The 19830-nt window shown below is 49.1% G+C and overlaps 1 protein-coding gene across 4 annotated transcripts in view; it reads left to right on the forward strand.

Annotated features, from left to right (window-relative positions):
- Nucleotides 1-735: 735 nt before the first annotated feature.
- Nucleotides 736-19830, forward strand: part of AFF1 (ALF transcription elongation factor 1) — a 120893-nt gene continuing 101798 nt past the window's right edge. The window contains exons 1-2 of one of the 4 annotated variants that reach the window (XM_077275832.1): nt 736-1095; nt 3546-3596. In XM_077275832.1, coding sequence (XP_077131947.1) covers nt 1079-1095; nt 3546-3596 — 68 coding nt within the window. In that variant the 5' untranslated portion in view covers nt 736-1078. The remainder of the gene's footprint in view (nt 1096-3545; nt 3597-19830) is intronic. The other 3 variants (XM_077275833.1, XM_077275834.1, XM_077275835.1) reach the window with 3 other exon arrangements.

Consider the following 19830-nt stretch of genomic DNA (forward strand, 5'->3'; position numbering starts at 1 on the left):
CGCTAGTGTAGGACAGGTCACACAGTGCAGCAGTGAGCACGCCCACAGGACACACCGCTAGTGTAGGACAGGACACACCGTGCAGCACTGAGCGCGCCCACAGGACACACCGCTAGTGTAGGACAGGTCACACAGTGCAGCAGTGAGCACGCCCACAGGACACACCGCTAGTGTAGGACAGGACACACCGTGCAGCACTGAGCGCGCCCACAGGACACACCGCTAGTGTAGGACAGGTCACACAGTGCAGCAGTGAGCGCGCCCACAGGACACACCGCTAGTGTAGGACAGGTTACACCGTGCAGCAGTGAGCACGCCCACAGGACACACCGCTAGTGTAGGACAGGTTACACCGTGCAGCAGTGAGCGCGCCCACAGGACACACCGCTAGTGTAGGACAGGTTACACCGTGCAGCAGTGAGCACGCCCACAGGACACACCGCTAGTGTAGGACAGGACACACCGTGCAGCACTGAGCACGCCCACAGGACACAACCGCCACTGCTCTCCTGGCGCTGAGGAATATTTCCCAACCCATGGGGATACGCCCTCTCCCTCCAGCTGTGAGCAATGCTCCCCCGCCATTGGTCAGTTTAGCGTCTTGCACCCGCCCCTCCTCAGCTAACCTATCCAATCGCCTCCTGGCTCCATTGACGACCCTTCACTACACTAGAGAAAGCCGCTACACAGCCCTTCCAAGTTCTCAATTAAAGAAGCCTCCACTTCCCTGGCCTCAGTCTCACACCATTCCTCACGCTCTTCCTCTTTCAGACACCTCGCGAATGAAAGAAGTGGTTTATCCCAGAGACCAGGAAAGCAGAGCAGACTCCACCTTGCCGTGTAACCACGCCCCGTCGCGTGTGGGCGTACCGAATAGCGCTTGGTGGGCGTGGCTCAGGGGGGACGAGCGCTGCCGCAGGGAAAGACGTGCAAGTCCACAGAGACTGGGGCAGCGCAGCTACCGCTCCAATAATGTGACTGACCGAGGAGCAGTGCGAGCGGCACTACAGCACTTGGAGCCGGGGACGGACGCACGACACCTCATGGACACGGGACGCCTGCTGTAAGACACGTCGCTATGGCTGCCCAGTCCAGGTACGGGGCTCACTGTGCGTCACTAATGAGGAGCATTTATTATAGACCTGCTGCGTCCATGATATGTGCGCCATTATCCCGTGTGTGATATGCTGTGCATGTGACGGCTGACAAGTGTGTGCCTGTGCAGCAACAGGTGGGTCTCTGAGGGGTTAATTATTCTCCCCATTAACCCTCCGCGCCCCGGGGGTGACGGTGAGCAGAATGCCCTGATGGTGGCCAGCCAGTTAACTCTTTGTATCGGGGTGAACTCTACGCGAGCGCTCGGATTGTGAAGTGGAAAGAGAGCCCTCCCCCCCCTCCACCATCCGAGGTGGCTGCCATGTTGCTGCACCACAGCAGGAGCTGCAGGATGGGGGTCCTGCCATGTCCAAGCCCCAGTGTAGCTGTAGGGGAGGTGGTCCCGGCAGCGGGGCTTTCATGGAGCTTTATACACTTGTGCAGTTTGCTGACTTTCCCCATCATTTTCTTTCCAGCTGTTTGTTCTCTCTGTACATGGCTACGTGTAGGCACCAGGGCAGCTGGCCAGTCAGTCACTGCTCCTCCTGACTCCCTATTTCCAGGCTGTGGGGAGTGCGAGCTTTGCTGACCCAGCAATTACCTATTCGCTGCCTTTTATAGAGCTAGCAGCTCTCAGCCTTTTTCTAAAGTCACTGGTGACCTCCCCTCCCCCCATCCAGTGACCTAGAAACTTTAATGGCCACTTGAGGCTACCAGAAAAGTTAGACAGATGGCGATTACCCTGGCCAAGGCACGTAGATTGGGCCTATCCGACAGGGGCGAAAAGGATTAGGCTGCGTTCACACGTAGCGTAAATTCTGCCTCAAAATATGCAATAACAATCTTCACCGATTATTGCAGATTTGAAGCACTTTATTTTTTTGACTACAGAAAAGCTTAGATGCTGTGTTTAAAAAACAAACAAAAAAAAACAGCTTTTTTTCGTGCTTCTGTTTACATTCCCTTTTTACATGCATTTTTTTTATCCTCCCATGGAAGCCTATAGTGTAAAAAAACACAGCAAAAAGCTCACAGATCAGCAGCCTATTTAGACTCACAGCGGGCGTGAATTTTCATAAGATCACAGCTGATTTGCTTGGACAGTTAAATGCAGCAGATGTCTGCACTGACACAGTAGAAAAAAAGGCAGCGTTTATGCTACTTTTGGCTTACAAATGCCAGATTCCGCATAGATTGCACTTATAGCTAGGGTGTGCATAATATATATCTTCCATTGATTTGCAGACTTTTTCATGGCATGGTTACAAGCTGCTTTCAACTGTTCAGCCTGGTTCAGAGATTGTATGCTAATGGGGTGGGCTGTACAGTCTGTGAAGGAGAGGGGCAGGAGTGCTGTAAGTGTAAAGCCCACCACACTTGCAACTCATTAGTATTATTATTATTATTTATTGTTATAGCGCCATTTATTCCATGGCGCTTTACATGTGAGGAGGGGTATACATAATAAAAACAAGTACAATAATCTTAAACAATACAAGCCATAACTGGTACAGGAGGAGAGAGGACCCTGCCCGCGAAGGCTCACAATCTACAAGGGATGGGTGAGAATACAGTAGGTGAGGAAGTATATATTAGTATATAATATAGTTTCAACCATGGATCTCTCTAAGGCCATGTTCACATGTTCAGTATTTGGTGTGGTTTTTTCCATCAGTATATGTAAGCCAAAGCCATGGGTGCAACAATCTGCATGTATCACCCACTCCTGGGCTTAGAAGTACTGATGTGAAATATTGAATGTGTAAACATGGCCTAAAAGAGCAAAACAGATTTTTACAATGTAAGGATGTAATCAGCATTGGACAACCTCCCACAATATTTTTGCTATCCCATATGAGAGCAGCATAATGTAGGGTCAGAGACCCTTATTCCAGCAATGTATCACTTGCTGGGCTGCATGCTGTCATTTTGCTAAAATCTGTTTTATCTGCTTCAGTTCTCTGAATATTGATCTCTGTGTAACCCTGCACACCACTGGTAGCTTTCTGTCAATCAGTGATGGGGGCGGGGTTATACAGAGCTTATGGATATGCTTGACTACCTGGCAGCAGATCTACTAGTCAAGTGATAATCTCCTGCTGATAAAACTAGACACTATGCAGCCCAGTGAGTGACACATAACTGGAAGTCTCTGTCCCTACATTTTGGTGCTCTCAAATTGGGTGGCAAAAACCTGGTGACAGATCCCTTGTGAATCACCTTCTATAGATGCCATTAGTTTGGGGAGTAAAATCCTGATGACAGCTTCCCTGTAAAATCACCTCTCATCAGAAAATGACCTATTGTATAAAACAGGTTTTTGTGTTACATGTCTTTAATGTTTTTGTCATTTTTTTTTTCATATCAAGATCTTTATTAAGAAAAAATAACAATTGTGCAAATTTCCGTTACTACTGGGGCTATTTTAGACACATACTTTATCCTTTCAGGAAGAGTTTTCAGCAGGCTCCTCGGCATCAGAGGCAGGATTACAGTGACAGGTAACAGCTTATAACACAGTATCTAACACTTTGTACAAGCTTATTAGGTGCTTCAGTACAAAAAAATGGGGTTTGGGATCTGACCATTGTAGCTATGTGCATGTATTGGTTCCCGAAACTATATATTAAAATCTAAAAAAAAGTCCCAGTGGGCAGTGTGAAAGTTAAGAGTACTATTTTACATTTTTAATACAGATTTTGATATGTAAGAAGCCCAAATATTTAAAAGAAATACATTTAATATAAAAACATATATTAAACAGGTCATTTTCTGATACGTTTTCTTTTAACCATCAGTAAAACGTCTGTCTCACATAATCACTCTGCGCATTTGTCTACTACTGGACAGCTCCGTGATGGCAGCAGTCTGCAAAATACCCCCCGAAATAAAAATGCTTACTTGCCTCCTGTAATGGCTCTGGTCTTCTGGCAGTTACATGACTGCTGCAGCCAATCAGTGGATACTGATCGGCTGCAGCCTCTCAGTATTCGGTCAGAAATTAAGTCCTTACTTCATGGTCGCACTGAGACCCAAAGAGTTACTGCTCGTGTTCTCTGGCCGTTTGGGCTAATAGATGTGGTCCAGAGTAGGGGAATTGCCCCCTCTAAAGGTCTTATATTCTATTATGGCACAGACAGAGATTGCCTTAAGGGGACAAGCGTTAAAATATTTCTATGAAATACAATCTTGTCTTCATTTTCTTATTTTTTTTTTGGCTGTGGTCTATTTAGAAATAGATATTTGATTATATATTTCCATATGTTTTAAATGTGTCCTAATAAAAGGTTCTAACTAATGTGTACAGTCTTCGTCAGAAATATTTCTTCAGTTACTTGTATTCTGCGAATACATTTTAAATGTCTAAGCAGCGTAAAATGTCCGTCTGTAGAGAAAAATGGCATGAGCTTGTATGTGAAAGTCTCTAATCCATAAATGTTGGGTGACTTATCTGCCCAATGTGGGATCCCCTTTCAGAAACATGGTAACCACGCGTGCCATAATTCAGCCCCCCCCCCACTCCATTCACGTGCGCTGTAATTCAGCCCCCACTCCACGCATGCACGCTGTAATTCAGCCCCTCACACTCCACGCGCGCGCTATAATTCAGCCCCTCACACTCCGCGCGCGCTATAATTCAGCCCCTCACACTCCGCGCGCGCTATAATTCAGCCCCTCACACTCCGCGCGCGCTATAATTCAGCCCCTCACACTCCGCGCGCGCTATAATTCAGCCCCTCACACTCCGCGCGCGCTATAATTCAGCCCCTCACACTCCGCGCGCGCTATAATTCAGCCCCTCACACTCCGCGCGCGCTATAATTCAGCCCCTCACACTCCGCGCGCGCTATAATTCAGCCCCTCACACTCCGCGCGCGCTATAATTCAGCCCCTCACACTCCGCGCGCGCGCTATAATTCAGCCCCTCACACTCCACGCGCGCTATAATTCAGCCCCTCACACTCCACGTGCGCGCGCTATAATTCAGCCCCTCACACTCCACGCGCGCGCGCTATAATTCAGCCCCTCACACTCCACGCGCATGCGCTATAATTCAGCCCCTCACACTCCACGCGCGCGCGCTATAATTCAGCCCCTCACACTCCACGCGCACGCGCTATAATTCAGCCCCTCACACTCCACCGCGCGCTATAATTCAGCCCCTCACACTCCGCGCGCGCTATAATTCAGCCCCTCACACTCCGCGCGCGCGCTATAATTCAGCCCCTCACACTCCGCGCGCGCTATAATTCAGCCCCTCACACTCCACGTGCGCGCGCTATAATTCAGCCCCTCACACTCCACGCGCGCGCGCTATAATTCAGCCCCTCACACTCCACGCGCATGCGCTATAATTCAGCCCCTCACACTCCACGCGCGCGCGCTATAATTCAGCCCCTCACACTCCACGCGCACGCGCTATAATTCAGCCCCTCACACTCCACCGCGCGCTATAATTCAGCCCCTCACACTCCGCGCGCGCTATAATTCAGCCCCTCACACTCCACGCGCGCGTGCTATAATTCAGCCCCTCACACTCCACGCGCGCGTGCTATAATTCAGCCCCTCACACTCCGCGCGCGCTATAATTCAGCCCCTCACACTCCACGCGCGCGCTATAATTCAGCCCCTCACACTCCACGCGCACGCGCTATAATTCAGCCCCTCACACTCCACCGCGCGCTATAATTCAGCCCCTCACACTCCGCGCGCGCTATAATTCAGCCCCTCACACTCCACGCGCGCGTGCTATAATTCAGCCCCTCACACTCCGCGCGCGCTATAATTCAGCCCCTCACACTCCACGCGCGCGCTATAATTCAGCCCCTCACACTCCACGCGCGCGCTATAATTCAGCCCCTCACACTCCACGCGCGCGCTATAATTCAGCCCCTCACACTCCACGCGCGCGCTATAATTCAGCCCCTCACACTCCACGCGCGCGCTATAATTCAGCCCCTCACACTCCACGCGCGCGCTATAATTCAGCCCCTCACACTCCACGCGCGCGCTATAATTCAGCCCCTCACACTCCACGCGCGCGCTATAATTCAGCCCCTCACACTCCACGCGCGCGCTATAATTCAGCCCCTCACACTCCACGCGCGCGCTATAATTCAGCCCCTCACACTCCACGCGCGCGCTATAATTCAGCCCCTCACACTCCACGCGCGCGCTATAATTCAGCCCCTCACACTCCACGCGCGCGCTATAATTCAGCCCCTCACACTCCACGCGCGCGCTATAATTCAGCCCCTCACACTCCACGCGCGCGCTATAATTCAGCCCCTCACACTCCACGCGCGCGCTATAATTCAGCCCCTCACACTCCACGCGCGCGCTATAATTCAGCCCCTCACACTCCACGCGCGCGCTATAATTCAGCCCCTCACACTCCACGCGCGCGCTATAATTCAGCCCCTCACACTCCACGCGCGCGCTATAATTCAGCCCCTCACACTCCACGCGCGCGCTATAATTCAGCCCCTCACACTCCACGCGCGCGCTATAATTCAGCCCCTCACACTCCACGCGCGCGCTATAATTCAGCCCCTCACACTCCACGCGCGCTATAATTCAGCCCCTCACACTCCACGCGCGCGCTATAATTCAGCCCCTCACACTCCACGCGCGCGCTATAATTCAGCCCCCCACACTCCATGCGCGTGAGCTATAATTCAGCCCCCCATACGCCACGCACGCGAACGATCTATAATTCAGCCCCCCACACGCCACATATAGATAGACCTTGTGCATGAAAAACTGACATCTGAAGGAGGACTAAGTTAGTTTTTTTTTTTAAACAGATTTGTAAGATCTGTTATCATAGAAAGCATTGCTGCAGTGCAAGGGTACATTTACATGATCTGATTATTGGGAACGAGCATTCCTAGCAATGCTCATTTCTCAATTAGCGGTTTATCTAAACAGGTTGGCAGACGCCTGACAAATAAGCAATGCTCTTGTTAGGCAAAATGATTTTTAATTAAGCTTGCTTAGACATCATTGTTTCCAACAGCACAGTCATCCTGTGTAAACAGGATGTGCTGCCGAGAACAGGAATGGTCTACGTTCATTAGTGTGGTCAGCTTCTCATAACGGGCTAGTAAATGATTGCCAATCGCATTGCATGTAGGTACTTGGTGGTGGTTTAATGTCTGCAAGTGTAAAGGTACCGTCACACTAAGCGACGCTGCAGCGATAGCGACAGCAATGCCGATCGCTGCAGCGTCGCTGTGTGGTCGCTGGAGAGCTGTCACACAGACCGCTCTCCAGCGACCAGCGATGCCGAGGTCCCCGGGTAACCAGGGTAAACATCGGGTTGCTAAGCGCAGGGCCGCGCTTAGTAACCCGATGTTTACCCTGGTTACCAGCGTAAAAGTTAAAAAAACAAACAGTACATGCTCACCTGCGCGTCCCCCAGCCTCTGCATCCTGACGCTGACTGAGCTCCGGCCCTAACAGCAGAGCGGTGACGTCACCGCTGTTGCTTTCACTTTCAGTTTAGGGCCGGCGCTTTAGTGTCAGGAAGCAGAGGCTGGGGGACGCGCAGGTGAGTATGTACTGTTTGTTTTTTTAACTTTTACGCTGGTAACCAGGGTAAACATCGGGTTACTAAGCGCGGCCCTGCGCTTAGTAACCCGATGTTTACCCTGGTTACCAGTGTAAAATATCGCTGGTATCGTCGCTTTTGCTGTCAAACACGGCGATACACGGCGACCTAGCGACCAAATAATGTGCAGACCTTCTAGCAGCGACCAGCAATTTCACAGCGGGATCCAGATCGCTGCTGCGTGTCAAATACAGCGATATCGCCATCCAGGTCGCTGCAACGTCACGGATTGCTGGCGATATCGCCTAGTGTGACGGTACCTTTAGGCTATGTGCACACGTTGCCGAACAATGTGCGGATTTTTCCGCACTGTTTTTGCAAAATCCTTTACCGCGGTTTTCCACCTGCGGATTCCTATTGAGGAGCAGGTGTAAACCGCTGCGGAATCCGCACAAAGAATTGACATGCTGTTTCCACACGTTTTTTTCTGCAGCATGTGCACTGCAGATTTTGTTTTCCATACGTTTACATGGTACTGTACAACGCATGGAAAACAGCTGCAGATCCGCAACATCAAATCCGCTGTGGATCCATAGCAAAATCCGTAACGTGTGCACATAGAATCAACCCACCCTTAGTTTCCCATGTGCAAACCATAATATCCTTTAACAAAATGGTTGTGATGAAATAAGAATGGAATTCTTTGCCCTGCTGTTAAGTGTAAGTTCCTTATATGATCAGCTACAGAGAGACGACATACCTTCTGCTATATACAGGTCCTTCTCAAAAAATTAGCATATAGTGTTAAATTTCATTATTTACCATAATGTAATGATTACAATTAAACTTTCATATATTATAGATTCATTATCCACCAACTGAAATTTGTCAGGTCTTTTATTGTTTTAATACTGATGATTTGGGCCTACAACTCCTGATAACCCAAAAAACCTGTCTCAATAAATTAGCATATCAAGAAAAGGTTCTCTAAACGACCTATTACCCTAATCTTCTGAATCAACTAATTAACTCTAAACACATGCAAAAGATACCTGAGGCTTTTAAAAACTCCCTGCCTGGTTCATTACTCAAAACCCCCATCATGGGTAAGACTAGCGACCTGACAGATGTCAAGAAGGCCATCATTGACACCCTCAAGCAAGAGGGTAAGACCCAGAAAGAAATTTCTCAACAAATAGGCTGTTCCCAGAGTGCTGTATCAAGGCACCTCAATGGTAAGTCTGTTGGAAGGAAACAATGTGGCAGAAAACGCTGTACAACGAGAAGAGGTGACCGGACCCTGAGGAAGATTGTGGAGAAGGACCGATTCCAGACCTTGGGGAACCTGAGGAAGCAGTGGACTCAGTCTGGTGTGGAAACATCCAGAGCCACCGTGCACAGGCGTGTGCAGGAAATGGGCTACAGGTGCCGCATTCCCCAGGTAAAGCCACTTTTGAACCATAAACAGCGGCAGAAGCGCCTGACCTGGGCTACAGAGAAGCAGCACTGGACTGTTGCTAAGTGGTCCCAAGTACTTTTTTCTGATGAAAGCAAATTTTGCATGTCATTCGGAAATCAAGGTGCCAGAGTCTGGAGGAAGACTGGGGAGAAGGAAATGCCAAAATGCCTGAAGTCCAGTGTCAAGCACCCAGTCAGTGATGGTGTGGGGTGCCATGTCAGCTGCTGGTGTTGGTCCACTGTGTTTCATCAAGGGCAGGGTCAATGCAGCTAGCTATCAGGAGATTTTGGAGCACTTCATGCTTCCTGGCACCTGCTCACAGTGCCAAAACCACTTGTAAATGGTTTACTGACCATGGTATTACTGTGCTCAATTGGCCTGCCAACTCTCCTGACCTGAACCCCATAGAGAATCTGTGGGATATTGTGAAGAGAAAGTTGAGAGACGCAAGACCCAACACTCTGGATGAGCTTAAGGCCGCTATTGAAGCATCCTGGGCCTCCATAACATCTCAGCAGTGTCACAGGCTGATTGCCTCCATGCCACGCCGCATTGAAGCAGTCATTTCTGCCAAAGGATTCCCGACCAAGTATTGAGTGCATAACTGAACATTATTATTTGATGGTTTTTTTGTTTGTTATTAAAAAACACTTTTATTTGATTGGACGGTTGAAATATGCTAATTTATTGAGACAGGTTTTTTGGGTTATCAGGAGTTGTAGGCCAAAATCATCAGTATTAAAACAATAAAAGACCTGACAAATTTCAGTTGGTGGATAATGAATCTATAATATATGAAAGTTTAATTGTAATCATTACATTATGGTAAATAATGAAATTTAACACTATATGCTAATTTTTTGAGAAGGACCTGTATAGGTTAGTCTTATGAATGTTTCCTTAGCTACTAAATGACTGCCTCCACCATCTATTCCCATCTCCTAGATCCTATCCCAATATGTAGTAATTATATTAGCAAATCCCTCCAATTAGAAATATGTAGTATAGTTCTTCCTATTCTCGGTGTCGCTTACCCCATTTTCAGGGCATTTTAGTACCTTGGGTATCCATGGTTATGACCATTACATATATAGTGACAGTAAGTTAGTTAATTATATATACCAAAAGCTACTACAATGCCTTGCACGGGGAAAGCAACATGGCAAATCAGAAGAACTATACTACATTTCTAATTGGAGGTATTTGCTAATATTATACCAACTACATATTTGGATAGGATCTTTGAAATGGGAATACCCATTAAGGCCATGTTCACACTTTGCGGTTTTTACCGCGGAATCGCCGCGATTTTGATGCTGCGGGTCCGCAGCAGTTTCCATAGCGTTTCCATTTACATGTAAACCCTATGGAAACCGCAAACCGCTGTGCACATGCTGCGGGAAAAAACGCGCAGAAACGCAGCGGTTTAAAACCCGCAGCATGTCACTTCTTTGTGCAGAATCGCTGCGATTCTGCACCCATAGGAATGCATTGAACCGCTTACATCCCGCATGGGGCTGTGCCCACGTTGCGGGAAGTAAACGGCTAATGTGCGGGTGGTACCCGGGGTGGAGGAGAGGAGACTCTCCTCCAGGCCCTGGGAACCATATTTGGGGTAAAAAAAAAATAATAAAAATAAAAAATCATGTTATACTCACCTCTCAGCGTTGCACGCGGCCGGCCGGTCAGAGTTGCTGTGCGAACAGGACCTGCGGTGACGTCGCGGTCACATGACCGTGACGTCGCGGTCACATGACCGTGACGTCGCGGTCACATGACCGTGACGTCGCGGTCACATGACCGTGACGTGACGAAGGGTCCTTCTCGCACATCTTTGGAACCGGACCGCCGGGTGCAGCGCCGAGGAGATCCGGACATCAGAGGGTGAGTATAACCAATTTTTATTATTTTTAACATTACTATTGATGATGCATATGCAGCATCAATAGTATAGGCGGAAACCCGCAGCGGAAACCGCGGAACAAACCGCGATAAATCTGCAGGGATAACCGCAGCGGTTTTGCCCTGCAGATTTATCAATTCCGCTGCGGGAGAACCCGCAGAGGGACGCCGCAAAGTGTGCACATGGCCTAAAGCTTCCCATTGACCCTTTTATTTGTCATTAGATCCCGTTGATTACTGTCAGGATCCTTTGACAAGCTAATGTCTATAGAACTTTTAAGACCCTCAACTGATGCCTGATATCGGCAGGAAGATAGGAATTTAGGTGTTTGCTTCCAAAGTTAACCCAAGATAAGTGAAGCATGTGGGACAAGCAGCTGCTCATGTTCTCACCCAGCTCCATGGAAAATTTTAATGGAGGAAAAAATAACGGGGAAAAATATAATAAATATTACGGGAGGGCGGTAATGTCACGATGGGGCAGGCTTTGCAGCATTGAGAATCTCTCCCCCTCCCCCCCCCCCCCATGTGCTCGCCCACCTATCCACTCTCTCTTTCCCCATGTGTTCACTTCTCCTGTCTGTGCTCTCTTCTTTGACCTGTCTTCCCCATGTGCTATCCCCCTTGTCTGCTGTCTCTCTCCTTCCTGTGCTGTGTTCTCCCCTCATGTGCTGTCCCGTTTGAGCTGTCTCCCCCTGTGCTCTCTCACCCCTATGCGCTTTCTCTCATGTCATCTCTTCTTTGACCTGTGTACCCCATGTGCTCTCCCCCATGTCGTTTGTCCTCTTTCCTATGTGCACTCACCCCTCCCCCTGTGTTAAAATGAAAGCAAAGTAGGTAAAGTAAGTAAATACATTTTGTGAGGTAAAATATTGTTTAAAAGCAGTCAGTGAAATATTTTACCTGACAAAAAAATCCTCTTTGATGCCCTGCTGTAATGTCAGTATTGTCTTTTGCTTCCTCCCCTGCCCAGATGTGGTTTGCGCTGTACACGGTCAGGCACAGACAATTTTTAAGATTAAAGGGGTTTTCCCACGAATAAAAAGTTAATGTGACCGGCTTCCTCTGCCTGTAGTCACGCATCTGCCGCCGGGATCAGCTGAATGATTCACTGCGCCTGCGTGGAATTTGCGCAGTAAATCAGACCGCCGCCATCTTTGTGCAGACAGATAGCGGAGGTCACATTAAAACTGCAAATGTCCTCCTCCAAAGATGGCGACGGTCAGTGAATCATTTGGCTGATCCCGGCGGTGGCATGTTCGCGACGGTGTTCCGCTGGTGGTACCGTGCAAGAGGCTGTGTACACTTTGTGTCTGTGTTGCGACTGTGTTCTGCTGGTGGTACCGCGCAAGAGGCAGGTACCACCAGCAGTTTCCATATTGAGAGACACACACACACACACACACACACACACACACACACACACACACACACACACACACACACACACACACACACACACACACACACACACACACACACACACACACACACACACACATATATATATATATATATATATATATATATATATATATATATATACACCCCGTGTGTATATATATATATATTTTTTTGTCCTTTGAGCCAGAGTATTAAAATTGAAAGTACAAAAATAAAGCAGAATTGCTGTTTTGTCTATACTGTCACATAAAGTTAAGTTTGTGTACCCCAAGAAAACCATCCCTCATCATGACTGAAACTGAAATAGTTATGTATTCAGGAGTGGAGTGACACAATAACAAAAAAGAAAAAGTGCAACTCTGACGTGGAGGGGTTAATCTCAATTGAAAAATGTAAAAGGATACACTTTTTTGAATCTAAATTTAAGAGGTTCTCCATCTTCTACTTCTGCCTATGGTCAGAAATATAGTAGCCAAATTTGTAAATTTTGTACCCAATCTGCAAACCACAAGAACTTCCTGTTGCAAAACCTTGGCAGACGTCCTTGCATTTATAGCTATGATTTAGTTTGCGGCTTTAGTTTATTACAGGGTCTAATGTTTAGCATTTTTGGTGAGTAGCCTAACTCAGACCCGAAAAACACATCTGCAGCTAGCTAACCATGTGAAGGGAAAAGTCATTTAGTCTAGACATTGTCATAAAATGTCAAAATTTGACAAGATTGCTCCATTTTAGAAGTCCATATGTGAAAAACACTGTGGGTCACCCAAACTGGGATATGGCAAATGGGTGTTTATCTGTAGAAAGGGGTGTGGCTCAACATCCATCAACTGGCGCCACAATTTTTGCATTGAAATTGTTTTGAAAGCAAACCGCTTAGTGATGTGCGAGTGTGCTCGTTACTCGAGTTTTCTGAGCATGCTCGGGTGGTCTCCGAGTATTTTGGGTGTGCTCGTAGATTGTTTGTGTCCCCACAGCTGCATGATTTGCAGCTGTTAGACAACCTGAACACATGCACGGGTTGCCTGCTTGTTAGGGAATCCCCACATATATTCAGGCTTTCTAGCCGCCGCATATCATGCAGCTGTGGGGGACACAAACATAATCTACGAGCACGCCGAAGATGCTTGGAAAACTCTAGTAATGAGCACACTCGCTCATCACTAAAACGGATGCTTCCAGAGTTGTGCCAAATGTGTCCAGCATGAGGCGCTGTGATGTTTTCAACGATAGCGGTACATGGTACTACCATATGAGAACTCGCTAATGGCTAAGCTAACATTTGCGGATATCCAAAACCAGTTTGATATCGGCTCACAATGAAAATTTTTTAGTCAGCACAACACTACTGTTTATAAACATCTCAAACCGTGATGTTGGTCTGACCACTGGGACCCTAACGATCAACAGAGCAATGAACAGAAAAGAGCACACTGGTGGAGCATGCGTTTCATTCACGGTCTGTGACTGCTGGAGACGTCACAGCTGTGTACCTGGCTATCTACAGGGCGCAGTATCGTGTATACTGGTCCAGTGCTCCATTCACACTGGCTACTCGCTAGTTGGGTTGTTTTTTATGTTTTGTGAAAGGTAGATCACACTGTACAGTCGACAGAAGTCTGATTTTGTATACATCACTTTTCACTAAAAGTACCAATGAATTTAGCCACGACGTGGAAAACTACAATTCTTTAACTAGTTGAAAACTGCTGCTGAAGGCAGACTTTGCTAAAATAAAAAAGATGGCAAAAAGAACCCCTAAACTGGACTTTGCATACTTGTTAGCATCACGTGATTTTGGGACGGTAACAGCTGCTGTACATTGTCTATCACAGTGTTCTCTTGGGCTTTGACGCAAAGCCTGGGTTATGCTGAATCACTGCCAAAATACTGCAAGTTGTTGGTTCAGGAGATAAGTCTTCATTGAACTAAATACGCAAACCAACAGTAGCCACGCATGTTGGTTCATGGTCATGTGGGTAATATTGCATAGTATAATATTGTAGATAAAGTATAAGCAAACATCTGTATCAAATCCAACCGCTCAAAGCCTAGAGTTTATTGCCTCATTTAGTGATCAATGTGTAAAAGATCTTTATGGAAGGCCTAAACTATACTGTCTTATTGGAGAACTGGCCAGGCTGGCAATAAATGCTTAAAAGGCACCTGCTACCAGATATAATCTATGGCTACCACCTTTCAGCCCCATGTGACTGAATTCTATAATGCTGCACATATGCCTCCAATTCACCCTGCAAGGAAAAAAAACCCCTTTTATTATACTCACCTGTGGCCTGGTCCGATCCGATGGGCATTGCTGGTTTTGGTCAGATGGTTCTTCTCTTCTTGCGATGCCATCTTTCTGTGGTTTGTGTGGGTGACGCGTCCGCCATCCACAATGTTCCCCTTTGGGCTTCTCTCTGCCCTGCAGAGGGCAGAGCAAAGTACTGTGGTGCGCATGCGGCAGCGCTCTTTTGACCTTTCTTGGCGCATGCACACTGCACTACTTTGCTCTGTCCTCAGCAGATTGGAGAGAAGTGCAAAAGGTGAAACAAAATCCAGCTCACTGCGGTTGCATCTTGAGGGTGTTCGGAGCCCAGAAGCGCCTTGTCAAGGCTTGGAAAATGCAAAGACTCCAGCTCCACGAACTGTGATTCCTTATTCACATAAGCAATTCAGAGGACATACAGAGTCAGGGATACAAATTCACATGGCCCACATCGACGCGTTTCAGATGTCTGCGCACCATTAATCATGATGCCAAGTTTTGTGAAGTGACCTCTTTTATGTTGTTGAACACACCAGTGCACTAATTAGCTTAGCTCATTAATATCTGTTATAACACACAAGTGATATACAAACAACATAAAACATATAGAAATAAAAACACTTTGACAGTTTGATGTTCTGTGGCAAAACGTTCAGCTGATCACAGTATAAGTGTAAATGTATATACCCATTATAGATTCCCAAGTATATACGATCAAATATGACAGGGTATAAGTTCTACTGATAATATAGATGAGTGGTCACAGGGGGTGGGGGGGGCGGCGGACACATAGATCTTTATTTTAAACACTATTATTCATATTTTCTCTGCAGCAAACGCTGCTGCAGGGAACATATGAATCGCGGCTTCAGCACCATGTGGGGGGGGACAGCGCTTACTGTAGCGCTGTCTCCTGCACGCACACGGACCCCAGACGGAGAACGTCCGTTTTTTACACGGACCCATTGACTCTATTGGGTCCGTGTAATCCGTGCGCTCCCACGAACACTGACATGTCTCCGTGTTTGGCACACGGAGATACGGTCCGCAAAAAATCAATGACATCTGAACAGATGCATTGATTTTTATGGGTCTACGTGTGTCAGTGTCTCCGGTACGTGAGGAAACTGTCACCTCACGTACCGGAGCCACTGACGTGTGAAACCGGCCTAATTGTAAGTTCCGGGACCTTAGGTTAGTAGCATCAATCTAATCTAATCCTCCCCCCTGCTTTAGGGCAATTTATAATTTTCGCTAATTCTTTAGACTCTAACGTAACAACCCATCATTCATGATGGTTGAGTGGCTGAATATGTCCAAAAATGCTCGATGATCATGCATCAAATAGATTAGGAGAGCAAAATATTCTCATTCATCTTTTGAAAAGTGTGTAATGGTTCGCTGGTTGAATGATTGGACTGGCAAAAGTCCTACATAGGCATGGCTTTCAGTGATTTTCATCTAAACACGATGGATCATTGTTCAGAAGCAGCTGTAGTATTGGAATGAGTAGGTTACAAATGCTACTGTTCATAGAAAAACTTGAAATTGATTATTGTACAGCATATAGAGTTGTGCTCAAAAGTTTACATACCCGGCAGAATTTTTGCCCATTTGGATGTTTTGGGTTGTCATTATGATTTTAAAAAGGGAAACCACAGTAGTTTGACAATAAATAGCTTCACCCAACCACTAACCATGAGTGGAGAAAACGTTTTTGTGTTATCATTCATATTCTCTTAAAAAAGGCCAAGAAAGTAAAAATTCTACCGGGGTACGTAAACTTTTGAGCACAACTGTAGCTATAGTTATAAAGGAAAAACTTGCTTCCATGAGTGGAAAACCATTACCCTGAGTTATTGGGGTAGCATAGCGAAGGTACATACACTGATAAAAGATCATTGAGGGCCGTAAATGGTCCTGGGCCTGAGGTTCCCCACCCCTGGATTAGCTGAATAGTCAATTTTCTGATGTCAGTTTCTCTTTACTCACTGCCTCCTTTGTAGGTATTGAGCTAGTAGATATTCTTACACTCCCCCAAACATGCCAATATTTTCTCAACAGGGAGAGGGGAAATATGTCTGTCAGAAACTTTATTTACCTTTTTAAAGCGTTGCTGTTGTTTAATTTTTACTTCATAAATCAATAGTACACATGAACATAAGCAACTGTGTAATATATAATCAGAGAAATCGGCTTCTTTCTCTGACAAGATTGATCAGTCATTATCAGACCTCAGTTCTGAGGTAAAATCTATTCAGTAAAGACATTCTCATTACTGAGAATAGGAGACGTCAGTTACTATGGAAACAGTTTTATATTTTTGTGTCTCTTTAGTGTTCGCTTTAATTTGCTAAGTGCAAGTAATTCAATAGCACAAGCCTCCCAAATGAGCTGGGATTACAGGTGCACGCTACTGCACCCAGTTCTGCACTTGGCAGTTCTGGTTCATCCTGTCTTGTGTGGGTCAGGGCTCTACTCTGTCCCCAGCATCAATATGGTGACTATGAGCGAGCTTCTTGGAGACACAAAGGAGGGGTTGCTCCTAGTCATCAAATATAAAGCATGGACTGGGAGGAAGAGCTAGAGGCAGAGCTCCTCCTCCTCCTATATAAATAGACCTAGCAGCTGCCATCTTCTATCTCAGTAATGGGAAAGTCTTCACTGAATACAGATTTTACCTCAGAATTTAGAATTTTGGTAATCACTGATCAATTCTTTGATAGCAGCAAATTCCTCTGATATTCCTAAGATATGTTACAAAGATGCTTATTTTTACGTATACTATTGATTTATTAAGTAAATTATAACAAACTGTTATACTAGAATTTGTCCACATTTTTGGGGGACTCTTTTTCTTAAATGACTAAAAATGATTTTTTTACAGTTTGCCAACTGTAGCTGATGTATCCCATGGTCTATTGCTGGCTGTATAATGTGTTATCGAGGCTGGCCAAATTATCTTTATTTTATCGGTGTTGGGGACATGGTTATGTCGCACTTACTATTGTATGGGTATGACAGGTTCTCCTGCTGCTGAAGGATCTGTTATCTATAATATAACGCTGGGAGCGTCACTCTGTCCGAAGCCTTTATAGACTGCGCAAGCGCCGGCGCAGTCTGGACCCCACAGAGCGACGCTCCCAGGAGATCGCGGTATGCGTAAGCGCTGAACGCACACCGCGATCTCCAACAGAGAAACAGGGACGAGCCAGGAGGCGGAGGGTGAGTATACTTACCTGTCCCGTTCCACCGACGCCATTCCGGGCCATGAATATCCCCCTGCTCCCGGAATCGGCGCCTGCGCAGTCCGCGCTTTCCGGCGCCATTTTCTTGAAGACACACTGCAATGTGTCTTCAAGAAAATGGCGCCGGAAAGCGCGGACTGCGCAGGCGCCGATTCCGGGAGCAGGGGGATATTCATGGCCCGGAATGGCGTCGGTGGAACGGGACAGGTAAGTATACTCACCCTCCGCAAGTAACAAATTGCTGTGCCATGAGGCTGTGGCACTTCATGCCACAGCTATTTGTTACTTACGCCACTTACGTCCACAGCCACCGCACCCACCACAGCCACCGCACCCAGCACAGCCACGCACAGCCGCCGCACCCAGCACAGCCGCCCACAGCAACGCACCGCCGCCCACAGCCACCCACAGCCGCCGCACCCAGTACACCTGCCGCACCCAGCACAGCCACGCACAGCCACCCACAGCCGCCGCACCCACCACAGCCACCGCACCCAGCACAGCCACGCACAGCCGCCGCACCCACCACAGCCACCGCACCCAGCACAGCCGCCTACAGCCACACACAGCCGCCGCACCCAGCACAGCCGCCGCACCCAGCACAGCCGCCTACAGCCACGCACAGCCGCCTACAGCCACGCACAGCCGCCTACAGCCACGCACAGGCGCCGCACCCAGCACAGCCGCCGCACCCACCACAGCCACCGCACCCAGCACAGCCGCCTACAGCCACACACAGCCGCCGCACCCAGCACAGCCACGCACAGCCGCCCACAGCCACGTACAGGCGCCTACAGCCACGCACAGGCGCCGCACCCAGCACAGGCGCCGCACCCAGCACAGGCGCCGCACCCAGCACAGGCGCCGCACCCAGCACAGGCGCCGCACCCAGCACAGGCGCCGCACCCAGCACAGCCGCCGCACCCAGCACAGCCGCCGCACCCAGCACAGCCGCCGCACCCAGCACAGCCACCGCACCCAGCACAGCCGCCCACAGCCACGCACAGCCGCCGCACCCAGCACAGCCGCCGCACCCAGCACAGCCGCCGCACCCAGCACAGCCGCCGCACCCAGCACAGCCGCCGCCCACAGCCACGCACAGCCGCCCACAGCCACGCACAGCCGCCCACAGCCACGCACAGCCGCCCACAGCCACGCACAGCCGCCCACAGCCACGCACAGCCGCCCACAGCCACGCACAGCCGCCCACAGCCACGCACAGCCGCCCACAGCCACGCACAGCCGCCCACAGCACGCACAGCCGCCGCACCCAGCACAGCCACGCACAGCCGCCCACAGCCACCGCACTCAGCACAGCCGTCCACAGCCAGCACAGCCACGCACAGCCGCCTACAGCCACACACAGCCGCCTACAGCCACACACAGCCACCGCACCCAGCACAGCCGCCGCACCCAGCACAGCCACGCACAGCCGCCCACAGCCACCGCACCCAGCACAGCCGCCCACAGCCACGCACAGCCGCCCACAGCCACGCACAGCCGCCTACAGCCACCGCACCCAGCACAGCCGTCCACAGCCGCCACAGCCACGCACAGCCGCCGCACCCACCACAGCCACCGCACCCAGCACAGCGACGCACAGCCGCCGCACCCAGCACAGCCGCCGCACCCAGCACAGCCGCCCACAGCCACGCACAGCCACGCACAGCCGCCGCACCTAGCACAGCCACCACAGCCACGCACAACCGCCGCACCCAGCACAGCCGCCGCACCCAGCACAGCCGCCGCACCCAGCACAGCCGCCGCACCCAGCACAGCCGCCGCACCCAGCACAGCCGCCGCACCCAGCACAGCCGCCGCACCCAGCACAGCCACGCACAGCCGCCGCACCCAGCACAGCCACCGCACCCAGCACAGCCGTCCACAGCCGCCGCACCCAG

This window comes from Ranitomeya variabilis, chromosome 1 (genome assembly GCF_051348905.1).
Source record: "Ranitomeya variabilis isolate aRanVar5 chromosome 1, aRanVar5.hap1, whole genome shotgun sequence".
Taxonomy (NCBI): domain Eukaryota; kingdom Metazoa; phylum Chordata; class Amphibia; order Anura; family Dendrobatidae; genus Ranitomeya; species Ranitomeya variabilis.